The sequence below is a fragment of the Patella vulgata genome, chromosome 7, assembly GCF_932274485.2.
Source record: "Patella vulgata chromosome 7, xgPatVulg1.2, whole genome shotgun sequence".
Classification (NCBI taxonomy): domain Eukaryota; kingdom Metazoa; phylum Mollusca; class Gastropoda; family Patellidae; genus Patella; species Patella vulgata.
Window position 1 is genome coordinate 30,947,811 of NC_065885.2, and position 13,010 is coordinate 30,960,820.

Below are 13,010 nucleotides of genomic sequence, written 5' to 3' on the forward strand. Positions count from 1 at the left end.
GTAAACTCCGGTTTGGCAGAAAGCAACAAGAAAACTACACAAAATGGCGACCCAGGACTGGAGTCCGTCTATGTTTGCGGGCCAGTCTTGGTCAGCTTGGGCGGATAATGTCCCCCTGACAGATGTAAACGGTAAAATCCATAATTTAACTTTATATTTACATCTTTATAATACCCACACTTACACACAACCTATGTAAACAGTAAATGAAATTACGATGTGGGTAAACCCTAAATCTTAGAATTGAATTTCAATTAGAGAAGTGTCATTTAAGAAGATAATATCTATGTACAATTTTAATCCGCAGATGATGAAGAAACAGTTAAATCCCAGCATGGTGAAGAAATCAATGTAGACAGTATGAAGCTCAGAATTAAAGGTTTGAAAGACTAAGACTCGATTCTTTCGTAATTTACACTCTTAACTTGATTCCATTATTTGGATTAGCCTGAACATCACACCTGAAAACAAATCAACAAGGCAGGAAGAGTCAAGGTTGCTGTTAGTTTTTGGTCATAATTACACTCTGATGATCTGTGTTCTGTGAATAATTACACCAAGAAAGAATAAATATTGCTCTGATTATAGAGATCTGCATTATTTGATTCTGCATTATTTGATTCTTACTTATACCGTAAATATTTCCTTGATCAAAATATTAGGCGGTAAATAATTTGAAGGCAACAAACATTGTAATACATATAAATTGTGAACCCTTATTATACCCAAATGAATTAGATTTTAGAAGATATATTTAGACATAATAATCTAAACCATCAAAGACTTATTACGCTTATATGAGGATATCATAATTGATATTGTGGCAACAGGTTGGATTCTGAATGTGTTATTGATATGAAAATATTGAAATTCCTGTAAACAGATATATGTAGGAAGAATGGGGAGCAACATTTTTTACATGCATAGCATCATTTTATTTTTGGGCTTCATAGCTAATATGTTCTAATTGTTGTTTTTTTCTTCAGATATGCCCTTGTTTGGTCTTTGTCCGTCTCAAGATGAATTTTATCTGGTGCTGTGTGAAAAATGCAACAAGACCTTAAAACCACAAGCCTTTAAACAGCATATGGGTATGAATATAAATCAAGAGCTTTCTGTTTTAATTGAATTGAAATCTGATTCTTTGTTGGATGTTGATTACCCCAAAATTCCTAAAGACAACTACAGAGCTTTTTTATAACTTACACATTATGCACATTTGCTAGTTCTTATTCATTGATCATTTCACATTTCAAAACAGTTTACATTTCTGTTCTGTACATCCAATTTGGAATGATAATGTTCCTGATTTAGTGAGTACAAAAATCCCATAAAGTCCCACAGACTTCACATGACTGTTGAACATGTTACCATCACATGCAAACCACTAGTTTTATAATGTGGTATCCCACACAACATACAGACTATGAAGCAGTCATTGTTTTCTACATATGGTTGGTGAGCCAATTAGCAAAAGTCCAACATTGCTCTCCAAAAAAGAGCACTCCCAATTTGAACTACTAGGTATGTGTTTTGGAAAATATCATAAGAAATATTTCTTGATGGAATTTTGAATTCAGTATTTTGTCATGAAGATGCTCCAATCAAAAATAAAATAATTATAGACTATTTATAAAAGATGACGTTAAACATCCCAGAAAAAAATAAGATTGAATGATTTTCCATATCTTTTTATTCATAACGCAAAGAATCATAGTTTAAGTAATTTTTGTGATGTTTGTATCTGGAGTACAAATTCTTTGTGTTTTTGGTTTTTTTACCAAGTACTGTAAATTATTTATCAAGTCCAGGTCAAATAAAACTCAAAATACACTTATTACCTAATATAAACACAGAACATACATAGATTATATTTCATGTGAAATACTGGGTAGCCTTGGTCACATCTTGGTGAATGGATATATTAGTGATCTGTCTTCAAGTTCACAAAGCATTCACAGACGTATGAATTTACTCAGAATTTTTCACCTTATTTTAACTAAAATATAGCTCTTTATAAAACTTCTGTTGTTTTAATGTATCAAATACATCAATAAGAAACCATATGCAAAGTTTTGTGTTTCTGGATCAAAGATGTTTCTCATAAACAGTGATTGAAAGTTGAGTAAATTCTTAACTTAATTCTAAGAATGTTTTAGGAACTCGGGACCTGGGTATTTAAAAATTAAGCAAACGTTACAGATGTGACATTTTTATCTATGGTTAAAGTGTATTTGGGAGACTTAAATACATGGAGATAAAATTCAGATTTTGAATGTAACAGATCGAACAGGATAGACTTTGTTTTAACTTCAAAAGGAACAATCTCTTGAAGCACTTTCATCTACACAGTTCAGGAAATGACATAGGAATAGAATGTCATTAATGTTTAAACAACATATTATTTAAAGTAATGAATTTAGATAATTTTACTTCCTGGTTCCATACATGTATATAAATAGACATATACATCACAGTGTAAACAAAATGAAAAGTAGCAGTACAGTTCTTAAAAGGATACAACCATTTTCATTTGGATGAAAATTTAAAGTTGATTTCACAAACTGTCTTTTTTTTTTAAGTAGGTGTCTGGTTACATTTAAAATCTTATCAATGAAGAAATATACTTGATTTGGGTTAACAGTCAAATCTACATTTGAAGCCAGAAACATAACTTAAATTAGTAAACGAACCGCTTTGCGCTTTAATCTTTCCCAAACAAAATTTATAAAATCTTCAATATTTATATGGAGCTTGTACGTTCACTATCAAAATAACACATGAGATCAACGCCTTTCAACATTAAATAAAACTGGTTTAAATAAAAGGCATTCATTGATCATTCATGCAAAATGACATTGAAAAAAAGTAGATTCTTTTTTACTTTTACATGGACAGAATATATAATACATTATTCGGAAGATAGGATAAAAAAAACTTGATAACTAATGAAAATCTAACATTGTATTTACATATCATGGTCGTTCTGGTCTAAACCAGGTGATTAACATCACCAACCAGTGCTTTGAAAAAACTTTGTTTGGACAACATCGTTACCACCTAGTGTTCATAGAATTCAGTCTGTCAGTCTGTAAAAAAGCGGACCTTGGTCAATTTTCTTTTTTTTTGTAGTTCCTTCAAAACCACTAGGCACTTTTTTCCTCCAAAGCCCCCCATCCTACACTACTTAAAAGGTGAAACGAGGCTAGAAAAATATATTTGATAGATAAATTTGATTTTCAGAAATTTCTAATAAAATTTGATGTGATTATTTACAGCGGTTTCATGGATTTGTGTAATCACTGATACTCATTTTCTCGTTTCAGTTCAAAGACATGGTGTTAAAGATGTACAAATTAAGCGATCTAGTTCTACCTCTCATAGTCATTCAGTATCGAGTATTTCTCCAAAGAAAGTGGAGAAAACTGAGTTACAAGCAGTCCGTTCCATGCCGACCAAGGCTAGTGTAAAACAAACACCACCTGAAATCGCGGCTTTATCTCGGGCTAGGAACAATACAGCACTAAAAATAGCCAGTGTATCAAGTGTTAAAGACAAGCCTGATAACTTGAAAAAGACACAGTCACTACCGTTTGTGAAAGTTGAACGTATACCAGATCAGGTATCTGTGAAAAAGAAGGTATCGGTTAACCCAGCATGTGATATTAAACCTGTTGTCAGCAATGGTTCTTTAGCAGTAGAACTTGAAGAAGGGATAGATGTGATTTTTGCTGGGGAGGTTGCTGAAAAAACTGTAGTGACACCCATAACCCCTTTAAAAACACCTCCCAAAATCCCCATTCTCAAAAATACATTGCCAGCTGCAGGTACTACGCCACCGATATCAATATCAAAAATAGCGCCAATTATTACTACTGCTACTGTTATTAGTCCTGTTGTTAGCGTGAAACCTGAGATATGTGTGAAACCTGTATTAACGAGTTTATCTAATACTACCTGTAGCAGCAGCAGTAGTAGTAGTATTAGTAGTACAAATAATAGTACAACTACCATTAAACCTGTAACTAGCTCAAACACATCACCATCGAAATCAACCTCCATTTCAAATCTAACAAAACTTCCTGTTAAAGAAAAATTTCTACCATGCAAGGGTAAGTTTTTATTTTTAAAGGTTTGTATGTTACCACTGGTTTATTTTACATCATTTTCAAAACAAAAAAAATCCAACAAAAAGGACAGATACTTTCCAAATCTAACCCATATCTCTACAGCATAGACAAATTTATTCTAATGCATACACATCAAATTTGCAGTGCTTTAGAAAGGTCGCATTTTTTACCTGAAAAAAAAAATCAAATATAATTGTGAATATTTGTGTGTTGTATTAATATTATAAACAGGGCATTTCAGTTTCATTTTCTCTTTCAACTGTTTAGTTCTAACAAACTAAGACAACTATTTTTCTGATAAATTCAGTGTTAATTACATGTATGGCAAAAGTGTTAATAGAGTCCACAATTCAGCCTGCAAAAATGCTACTTGTTTTATGTAGCATCTGTTACTCCAAATTTTATCTGAGCATTAAAGAATGTTGAATTTACTCTTTAAATTTTCTTAAATTGTTAGTAAGATGCTAAATTAATAAAATTGTAATTATGTTTTCTTAGATCGTGAGTATGATGCTAATAAACACTGTGGTGTATGGATAGAAGATATTCAACGTTCTTGTACCAGATCACTAACCTGCAAGGTAAACTTATTGGATTATTTAACCTACATGTACATAAACCACTCACTTGAAACAACTAATGTATTATTAATTATGTCCACAGCAGCTCTGTTAAGAACTGTAATGTGAATTAAAAGTGTATATGCTAAATGACCAAATTGTATATTATTTTGATGAATGTAAAAGATATTTTTATCTGGTTTGTTCATCATAGCTGAATTATATCAGTTGGGATTATACACAAAATTATCGCAAGCAGTACTGGTATATTGTAGCCTATATGTACACAACAATTTCAAATACTAGTGCTGTACAAGTTCAAAGTTTTTATCCCGATTTGTTTTCTTATTTCATTTGTTAGACATACAAATGGCTAAAACACAGTATTTGTCCAGTTTTCAATTTTTTGATGTTATATACAGTTTGGAAACAACATTCCAGCATTAAATGACCTCACGTAATGACCACCAAATTTCAAGTCAATACATGTATATATCTTCATTGTTGAGTTACGGCAATAAACATGTCCCAATTTGCGTTATGCTGTCTCACTTCAATAAATTCTATTTTGAAACTCAAATTAATATATTTTCTATGACTTATGACATTTCGTATAATAAATTTTGGTAGTCGAATTATACAAATAGTGTATTATTACAAAATCATGTGTTTCTGTTAAATTTTCAGAATCACAGTGGATAAAAATGTGATATTCAGTAATATTATTATTTTCAATGCATGTGCAATTTTAAAATCTTAAATATTTTTTATTCATTTGAATTTGATTTTTTTTCACTTTTTAAAGGTTATAGACACTACATGTACATTGTAGTATCTGTTACCATAAGTGACCATACAGTGAACCCTGAATTAAAAAGCTTCACAAAAGTGTATTTGCAACAGCTGCTTAAGCGAAAAAAGTATAAATTTTAATGACCAAAATATTGAACCGTTGATACATAGAATTGCAAGACAAGTTATCTTTTCACACTGATTAGTCAACTTTTGTCACAAATACTGTGCTTTAGCCGAAAATTTTTCTTTTTTCCGTTGAATGTTTGATCTACTGACTGCTCTGTTACTCTTAACTGAAAAATATCACTTGAAAAATCTGTGTACCAAATGTTTATTAGTTTGTATTTTCATATTTCAGACCCATGCCTTGTCCTTACGTAGAGCAGTGAAAGGAAGATGTAAACCATTTGACGACCTTTTAAAGGAACATCGAATAGCCAAAGAAGCCTTACTCAAAGCTAAAGCCTTGGCTGCAGGCCTACCACCACCTAATTCTAAATACAGTCATCTTTTAGAAGCTAGTGAAGCAGAATCTGCCGCAGCCTCCTCACATTCCAAACCTTCCTCATCAACTACCCCCTCTCCACAAAAAATACCCAAAACCCAAAACAAAACATCAGCTGCAGCATTTCAAAGGTAAGTTATAGCATTACTTAAAAGACAAAACTTAGCTGGCCTGCAAGACAAGGAGATCAAACCTGGGGCCTCTTGATTAGTGCCCCACCATGGCTTTGTAAATACCTGGTATCTATGGATTTATCGGATCAAAGTGAAATTAAGGGCAGGATAGACTAGATTTTATTTAAACTGAAACAAGATTAAGATGAGATTATTAATGATCCAATAACCAATGATAACCAAGCGCTAAAATAATTGAATAAGGGACAAAATAGATCAAGCCAACAGAATATGAACTGTGGGGAGGCATATGCTTCAGATCATACATAAGGTCTGCCATTTAGAAAAGGCCTGTGCAAGCAAATTATTGAAATAAGAATATACCTTATGTTAGTCCAGATATAACCTGGTTTGTGTTGAGTGAAAGTCAAACCCCATTTCTCTGTATATAAACTTTGAAACAAGATGTTGTAACCTGGAAAATTAATAATTTAATCTTATATGACGTTTTAATTTATATTCCAGATTGTCAGTTAGTGGAGTGTATCCTCCGCAGACGACAGTACGAGAAGAAGTTGGAGGTAGTGAACCGTCTGCTAGTACCAGTAAAATAACTAGTGATGGTGAAGGTGATGATAATATAGATAAAGATCCAGGACATCTTTCATATCATCCAAGACCGGCTGCTGTAAGTTTATTTCACTCCACCTATTACCAAATTATCATGGTAATGTTATAACATTTTATATTTTTCTGCATCAACCGAACTGAAGAAGATCGGTATATATCATGAAGTGTGATATATGGGAAATTTTGTCCAACTGCTCCTCGTATCGCAAATATCAAAGATTCTTTTACCTGCAAGCCAACAAGTACACAGATGGACCTCAGCTTTTTATATCATCCAAACATCAAGACACTTTTCCTTGCCAGACCCATTGTCCTGCAACACTGACAAGGGTAAACAAAGTTGAATAATCCTCCAGATTAGTGAGCCAAGGCCAAGAAAAATTTGAAATATTTCTCCCACAAATATTTTCATTTTGTGCTTCATTTGGAAAGGTGGTACTTGTTGACAATGTTAAAAAAATAGTTTAATGTTAATATAATGCATTCTGCTGAATGGACTTACAAAGGTTTATGTGAGGGGATGTATGTTAACTTTATATGAAATTTTATCAAGGTATTGTATTTTGTATTATAACATGTCTTTTTTCTCCACAGATCTGTAACTTTGGTGCTCGAAGAATGGGGGGTAATTTTTCAGTTTTTTCACGTAAAGTGGATTTTGTAAGGGCAGCATTCATTAGTGCTTTAGAAAAACGTCTTCATCCACCTCCCCACAAGTAAGTAAATTGTTTACAAGAATGTTGATGAGAGTAAATTACATTTGTAAATGATTTAAATGTGAATGATAGTCTGGTTATAAAACTGAACATTTTTCAAACAAATGTATGGTCTTCGGCAAAATTTTATTGAAGTTTTTTGACTATGCAAGCCATTATATTAGTGACGTCAGTTATATGTCTAAAAATTGTATGTAGGCATACGACAGTGTTTCTAAGAATTATCCTGTAGAGTAGGGCACAGGAATAAAATATAGTTTTATTGAATTTAGAATCTAAAATGAAACAACATTTCATTTCATTAGCCCAGTAGGAGCAGAACAGTAGGATGTTAAACCCCCACTTCATTTCATTAATATATGCATTCTGATAGTCTGACAGTATAAAAAAAAATTAGAATATGTCAGGCCTCAAATTAAACCCTATTTTTGCAAAAGTTTTATGCAGTGTTATACAGATAACTTAATAATTGATCACTAAAAAAAATTTCTTTCAGAAAACTTTGTGTTGAATCAAATTTACCAAAGGATTCCCATATTGTGACAAATGCTGTTGACCCTTATGAATTTATGGATGCAGGAGCTTCGGCCAATATGAATGCGCTATTTAATTCATCTATCAGAAGTGGCTCTATGAAACAAAAATCAAAATCTACGAGCAATCGTACCTTAAAGCAAAATGTGGGATCTCGTAGTCCAGGTAGTTCTAATGTGTCGTCATCTGCCACCAGTGGCGTTAATCCTGCCAAACGTAAAAGAAGTGGAAGTGGTCAAGGAAGTGTTATTACCTTTTCCTCCCCATCTATATCTCAATCACAATCTCAGACAATAACCAATGTTATCTCATCGTTACCGTTAAATACAAACTGTACCAATAGTCCTATAGCAACCATAGCCATTCCAAGCATGAACATAACAGGCACTACTATTGGCCAATTTAATACTGCTGGAAAGACCAATCAAATGCAATTACAGAAAAATAATGTTTTGGGGAAAGACGGACAAGTGAATTTTGTATTAACTAATCTCGACCCATTAGCAAGAAATGGTTGTGTTAATATTTCAAATACGCAGCTTGGACAAGTTTACATGACAGACGATAAAAACGCTAAAAAGTCACGTATGTCCATAGCTGGTAATAAAAATAGTGGTAAAATAGTGAATACAATAGAAGGATTAAAGAACTTTCCGAAGAGTGTGTTTTTAGCTTCACCTAATATTTATATGGATCGTACTTTAATAGCTCCATCAACTACTAATAGTACGTTAATGTCACTATCCACACCCATTGTAACTCCAGCTCAAGTGCATGTAAGTAACATTCAATATTTATATAGGAACAATGGTAAAGTTACTATAATGTACATGTACTATGCAAGGTTTGGAGACGACCTTTAATTTTCAAGTATGGCTGTTTTTCTCCAAACAACAGAAATACATAGCACTGTGAGAAATAAAAATGATCAAATTTTCATGAATATATTATCCATGTATTAAAATACATTGAAATAACATTGAGGTCATGTTAGCAATTATTTATAATAATAAACATTTTGTAATATTTACAGGATACGAGTTTAACAAATGGAATTGGTTCACCTTCTTCAGGTAGGATTTAAATTTTTACCATAAAAAATATTATAATTTATAAATGCTAAAATTGCTGATGATCACAGGCAATATTGGAAAGTGGTTCTGCAATGTACACTTAATTAGAATTCCAACTGTCAAGAGATATTTTACGTGTACGCCAATGTGTATACAGGACCTCAGCTTTTCTTCCCATCCAAACAAGGGGGGTTGGATGGCCGAATGGTTAGCATGCACACGCTGTATCATAAGGCCTGCCATTGAGTCAACTGGCGTGGTTTCGAATCCCCGGTTGTACGTGACAAGGAGTAGGGTCGCCTGTCCAACCTTGTGGGTTTTCTCCGGGTCCTCCAGTTTCCTGTTTTCAGGAAAATGGTACATATATATTCTGTCACCATATGATGACAAACGTATATAACATAATTTAAATACTATTATCAAGTTAGAAATTTTTGATTTCCGAAAATACAGCGTCAATCGAAGGCGCCATTTGCACACTAACATGAAATCCTTGAACCATTTTAACCTGTTACCTTACAGCACTTGCGTGTGGAAGCACTGCTTATATTATATTAATCAGGTCTATTTCATTTTTCCAGATAAAAATCTAATGAACCGTCAGAAAGTAGCAACCAACCCAAAAAGTATTACAACACAGGGAATGCCATTACTCCAGGCACGTCAACTTACTCAACAAAATACAGGACCTATATTTACTAGTCAAAATCAGTTAAACCCATTACAAGTCAAATCATCTAATTTAAATATGAATAAAAAAGTATCCATGCAACCAGTTTCCATAACAATACCCCTCACAAGCCAATCAAATTTAAGTGCCTTGGGTGGTCAACAGACACAACATACATTTCTGATTCGAACAAGTACGGATGAAAGTGGTGGACAACATCAAGAAATTCATCTCCAGCAACCATTATCTAGTTCCTCTACAAACCTCATCTCCTAGCAACAGCATCCTCCTCCATCTTTGAATTATTGAGGTTTATTACACAAAGGATTATCATATGACTACTAATTATAACAATCCTCATTATCATATCACAGTGTAGGAGTGTGCTTATAGTTTATTCACATTGGTTTATTTAGTTAGAATACATTTGTGTGTGCATTTTGCTTCACTATGGACATTTCTTGAACTAAAGTATCTACATATACTAGATCACCAGTAACCAAGAGGAAATGTTAAAGTTGTGTTTTACGTTCTCAGTGTTTTTTGTGCTATTAATAAGAAATGATCAAAATCAACAGAACTGATACAAATTTCAGAATTGATTATTTATTATGGAGTATTGTCTAAATGTGAGTTGTTAGTTTGTGAACACAAGCATGACTCTCAACAAAATGAAAACATAGAATAATAATCTATTGATAAGGCTTATAGATGGAAATCTCTCTCAATTGAATTCAGAGGCTCATTTGACATTTGAACATAATTTTTTTTTTTATTTCTTTTTTTTAGAGTCCTCTACTATGATAATTAGTTTGTTTTATACTCATTTATTCATTGTACATGTATTAAAAAGTTACGTCAATCATTGCTGTTCCCCAGTTAACAAAAGTGTGAATTAGAACAAGGTTGTTACTGTATCATGTGATTGCTGTCCTTCTGATAATGTTTCTAGTCAGGGAGTGGCATGTCCCACCTGTCCTATTCTGACAGTCACAAGATTTTAAATAACAGAAAGATAATGGTATGTAGATGTAGGAATTATTTACTGTTATGATCATTTTAGAATCTTTATTTGTTTTAACTCAAACAAAGATATGTCGCAGAAGGTCATAAAATCGAGAAAATTAACCACTATCTGCTAGGTTGTAGATACTAAATAAAAGCAATTAAATAGGGATTTCAGGTCACGTGTTATTAATTTGAAATCTGACAGCCAGCGGCTGAAATATAGCCCACTTCAATCTACGATTCTGAATTACTATTTTATGTAAATGCATTACTAGCAATTGTATTGTAATAATTTAACATCAATCTCAATATCTGCAAGATTCATGCTCAAAAATTGTCGAAATGTAAGCAAAATTACTGTTTATGTACAGGAAATGCTCGCTGGAAAATACCCCTCTGATGTCCATTGCTATGACCCACTTCATTGGTGAATCCTCACCTTAGTTTCCGGGAGATTTCAACATAGAGCCTATCAAACGATAGATAACATTTTTGTGATTATTATGGTGCGTGATACCCCAAGATAGGACAATTATAGCCGTAGAAAACAGGATTTATCTGTTTTGCTGCGGAAATTTGCTAAATTTCGACTAAATATAGCCTACATTTTTTGTTGTATCATCCAGATTATAAATATTTGACATATTAGGCAACACAAATAAAATAACTTGTTTCTCGGGCACCGCCCGCACGCAAAATTGGTTGCGCGTGCAGTCTATTTATTAGTCTTGATGAAAAAAAATAAATATGTAACGCCCGCCCGCACATCGACAAGCAAGTCGTAAAAAAAATATCCCGCATGTACCTACATCCGCCATACATGTATATCTATTCAAATGTATTAAAACTGATTCAGATGAACATGCTGTCTTTTTTATCCGAACAATGGCGAAGTTTGGCAGATTTGCCTTTTTAATTGATATCGAAAGAACCTCCATTTTGTATCACGTGATATTAATTACCTCCCCTGATAAACTAGAATTTGAATCGTGTTAAAAGTCATTGGCGACAATATTTCAATCATTCGATCGTAATCGGCTCATTATTGCCGGCTTCAGTCGGTCCTTGTTTGGAAAATCCTATTGATAAAATAATGAACCGTAGAACAGGTTAATTAATTATAGCTAAGAATACGATACGATGACGATAGTCGTCATAATGCATACCTTAGAATCTGGGTCATTATTAGCACATTTAAGGTAGTTTCGATAATCCGGAAAATAATAATTGGATTACCGATTTGATGGTTTTACTGACCAGTTGTTAGTTAGATTTAAATAGTCATTCAATATAAACACCGGATAGAACACCGAATATCCTGAGAAACACACCGAATATCCCAAGAAACAGTATTTCCGGCAATCTCCAATACCGATGACACGGTGTGACATGCATTGGTTGGAATTCGGTAAATAATTATAAATAAACCGGCGATACTAGATTTAGTTTTAAATACTGTTTACCATGATTATTATTTTTGATACACCTGGTGAAAGAGGCTTAGTTTTTAAAAATATTGTTGTCTTTATGGAGGGCTATTACATAGTCGTATGGAATTTTATTTTAAACCAATTTCAATTATGTGAATTAAATATGGAAAATTATTTTCCTTTCAGTCAGTGTTCAGTCTCAGTGTTTTAGTAGACTTGATTTTGGGTTTATGTTTTAAGTATGTACAATAAAGTTGAATATAACGGAAAGCAAAAACGTAAACAAGTAATGACTTTCTCATTTAAAAAAAAAAAAAAAGAAAGACCGCCCTCCCGCCCCAACAATTTTCAGCAATAGCCAAATTTTATTTTGCACCATCAATGAGTAAAAAAAAAAAGAAATCGCCCTCCCTCCCTCCCTACAGTTTCAGCTGTCAGTTGCCCGAGAAACAAGACATTTATTTTGTGTGGCCTTATGATTCAAATTATTACGATTTTAATAAATCTTAGCTGACTATAGTGTGCGGATTTCAGTTTTAAAAATTGGTACTAGCGATTCTGAAGGGAAAATACCATTTAGGACGTCACTCAGATATGACTGAAAAGTACTTACTTTGGTGCCATGGCAAGCATTGACTGCTATATATAGAGCATTTTGATTACATTATTGACCTCGATCTCGGATTTTAAAATTCCATACCTTTGGATCTAATTAGAATATTTTGATGAAATAAAAAATTTTGGGTAGCATATTATGTATATTTTCACAAAATATTTTTTTAAAAAATTTTCTGTCATTTAAAACTTTGACCTGAAACCCCTAAATTGAATGGTCAGTTTAAATTG

At 32.9% G+C, this 13,010-nt stretch overlaps 1 protein-coding gene across 1 annotated transcript; it reads left to right on the top strand.

Annotated features, from left to right (window-relative positions):
* Window positions 1–32: 32 nt before the first annotated feature.
* On the top strand, window positions 33–12,509 carry LOC126827350 (ataxin-7-like protein 1). The gene is made up of 11 exons (XM_050556642.2): window positions 33–131; window positions 308–379; window positions 987–1,091; window positions 3,327–4,112; window positions 4,629–4,711; window positions 5,844–6,121; window positions 6,629–6,791; window positions 7,328–7,449; window positions 7,946–8,759; window positions 9,017–9,056; window positions 9,638–12,509. Exons 1-11 carry the CDS (start codon window positions 44–46, stop codon window positions 10,000–10,002), a joined length of 2,916 nt encoding a protein of 971 aa, XP_050412599.1. The 5' UTR covers window positions 33–43; the 3' UTR covers window positions 10,003–12,509.
* The last annotated feature ends 501 nt before the right edge of the window (window positions 12,510–13,010 follow it).

Coding starts and splice junctions, on each gene's coding strand:
- LOC126827350 (XM_050556642.2), top strand. CDS start 44: ATGGCGACCCAGGACTGGAGTCCGTCTATGTTTGCGGGCCAGTCTTGG. Junction 380..986: donor TATGAAGCTCAGAATTAAAG/GTTTGAAAGACT, acceptor TTTTTTCTTCAG/ATATGCCCTTGTTTGGTCTT. Junction 6,792..7,327: donor ATCATCCAAGACCGGCTGCT/GTAAGTTTATTT, acceptor TTTTCTCCACAG/ATCTGTAACTTTGGTGCTCG.